Below are 1,693 nucleotides of genomic sequence, written 5' to 3' on the forward strand. Positions count from 1 at the left end.
AGTCGCTGAGAATTTACGACTCTGGAGGGTTTGACTATGATGAATTGAAAGATAGACATACATGGCATGACGTGTTTGTGCTGTGTTGTGTTTTGTAGCGTCGACGACGATATTCGTAACGTTGAATATTTTGAAACCCAAATAAATGAAAATGAATAAAGTAAGGTGCTTATTGGTAAAAGTAAACCCTTTATTTAATTAAATAAATCAACTAAAATTAAAAAGAGAAAGAGAAACGCGCAAATGGAATGTAAGGATTGGAAATTTCATAGGATCGAGTATTTGACTCGGAATGAAGGGAGACGTGGCATGCTATGAGACGAGATCATTGAATATCTATCTATGGGCTCGTGGACATTAACCAAAAAAAAAAAAGGGCGTTAAAACCCAGGCGGTGGTAGCATTAGTACAACTGCAACCAGCTTGCCACCTTATTCCCCCTCTTGATTTTTTCTCTCTGCCTTCACTTTCTACGTAAAACTAATTACAAATAAAATTCTGCATTTAGTATATAATAGTTCGTAGTGAGTAAATAATAATTCTGTAATATAATAATCATATATCTGCATCTTAGCTCTTAAATTTAACAACCATTTGACGTGATAAAACGAGCTAATATTATCATATACATTTGAAGGCTACGTGTAACCTAAATCAACACATGGTCAAATGTATGTTAATATGTTTCACTGTTTTTCTTATTCAAAGACTTTGAGTAGTCATATAAAATTACTGCATAAAAATAGCATAGGTAAGGTTATGTTTCAAACGTTAATTTTTTTTAATTAGTTTTTAAGTAGATTTAGGAGCATAATATATACAAAGCTCACGTGAAATATACTCCAATATATTGTCATAAAAAAACACAAATTATTTTGTATATCTAAAAGTTATTGGTTTTTTTTTTTTTTTTCAGAATATTATTGTTTATGGTGTTTGACAGTATTATAAATATTTAAAGTTGTTCTGACGTGGTGGAAACATGGCATCTTCTTATGCAACACGCAGGAAGCGTGTTATTGTGCCTGAAAAAGTTTTTTTAGATATTTTTCTGCAATTTTTTTAAAGTAGTTTGACTGCTTTTTCAACATGTAAGGGCGTGTTGTCAGCCTACTTGCATGTATGCAGGAGATAATACATGCTTTGAAAATCACTACACAACAAAAAAATATTCTTGTACTACTCTTTGTTGGTCCCAAGAAACAGAGGAGGCTAGGTTAGTCGAAAGATGATTATCGGTTCAAAGACGCAAGGTGTCTCTAGTGTGCTAGTTATCATGCTGACGGTAAATGTTGGGTAGCCAAGTGCAGAGCGAATAATTACTGAAAGCATCTAAATAGTAAAAAAATGGTCGAAAATTATCGGATTTATCGGCGGAAATAATCTAATGGTATAAATGTCACGGGTAATAGTTTACTATCGGACTTTGTCTCTTCAACGCTAATAATCGTTAAAAAAATTTAACGATAAATATTATTGAATGACCAATTTTTGGATGACGTTGTCATAGAAAAAATCTAACAGTAACATTAGCGCTAATAATTGAGTTTTGCGCCATGATTACTATGGAGGTTTTTTGTTGGTAATTTTGGCAGTAATATTTTTTTAGAATTTAAAGTTAAAAAATAAAACAAATAGTGTGAAATTTTATTAGACACAAAATCCGATAGTAATATTTTTTTGAATTACAAAA

The 1,693-nt window shown here is 31.5% G+C and overlaps 1 protein-coding gene across 2 annotated transcripts in view; it reads right to left on the bottom strand.

The window, feature by feature from the left end:
• LOC107609893 overlaps positions 1-189 on the bottom strand; it is a 4,992-nt gene extending 4,803 nt beyond the window's left edge. For both annotated transcript variants that reach the window (XM_016311949.2, XM_016311948.2), the window contains exon 1: positions 62-189. In XM_016311949.2, coding sequence (XP_016167435.1) covers positions 62-68 — 7 coding nt within the window. In that variant the 5' untranslated portion in view covers positions 69-189. The remainder of the gene's footprint in view (positions 1-61) is intronic.

This window comes from Arachis ipaensis, chromosome B07 (genome assembly GCF_000816755.2).
Source record: "Arachis ipaensis cultivar K30076 chromosome B07, Araip1.1, whole genome shotgun sequence".
Lineage (NCBI taxonomy): Eukaryota > Viridiplantae > Streptophyta > Magnoliopsida > Fabales > Fabaceae > Arachis > Arachis ipaensis.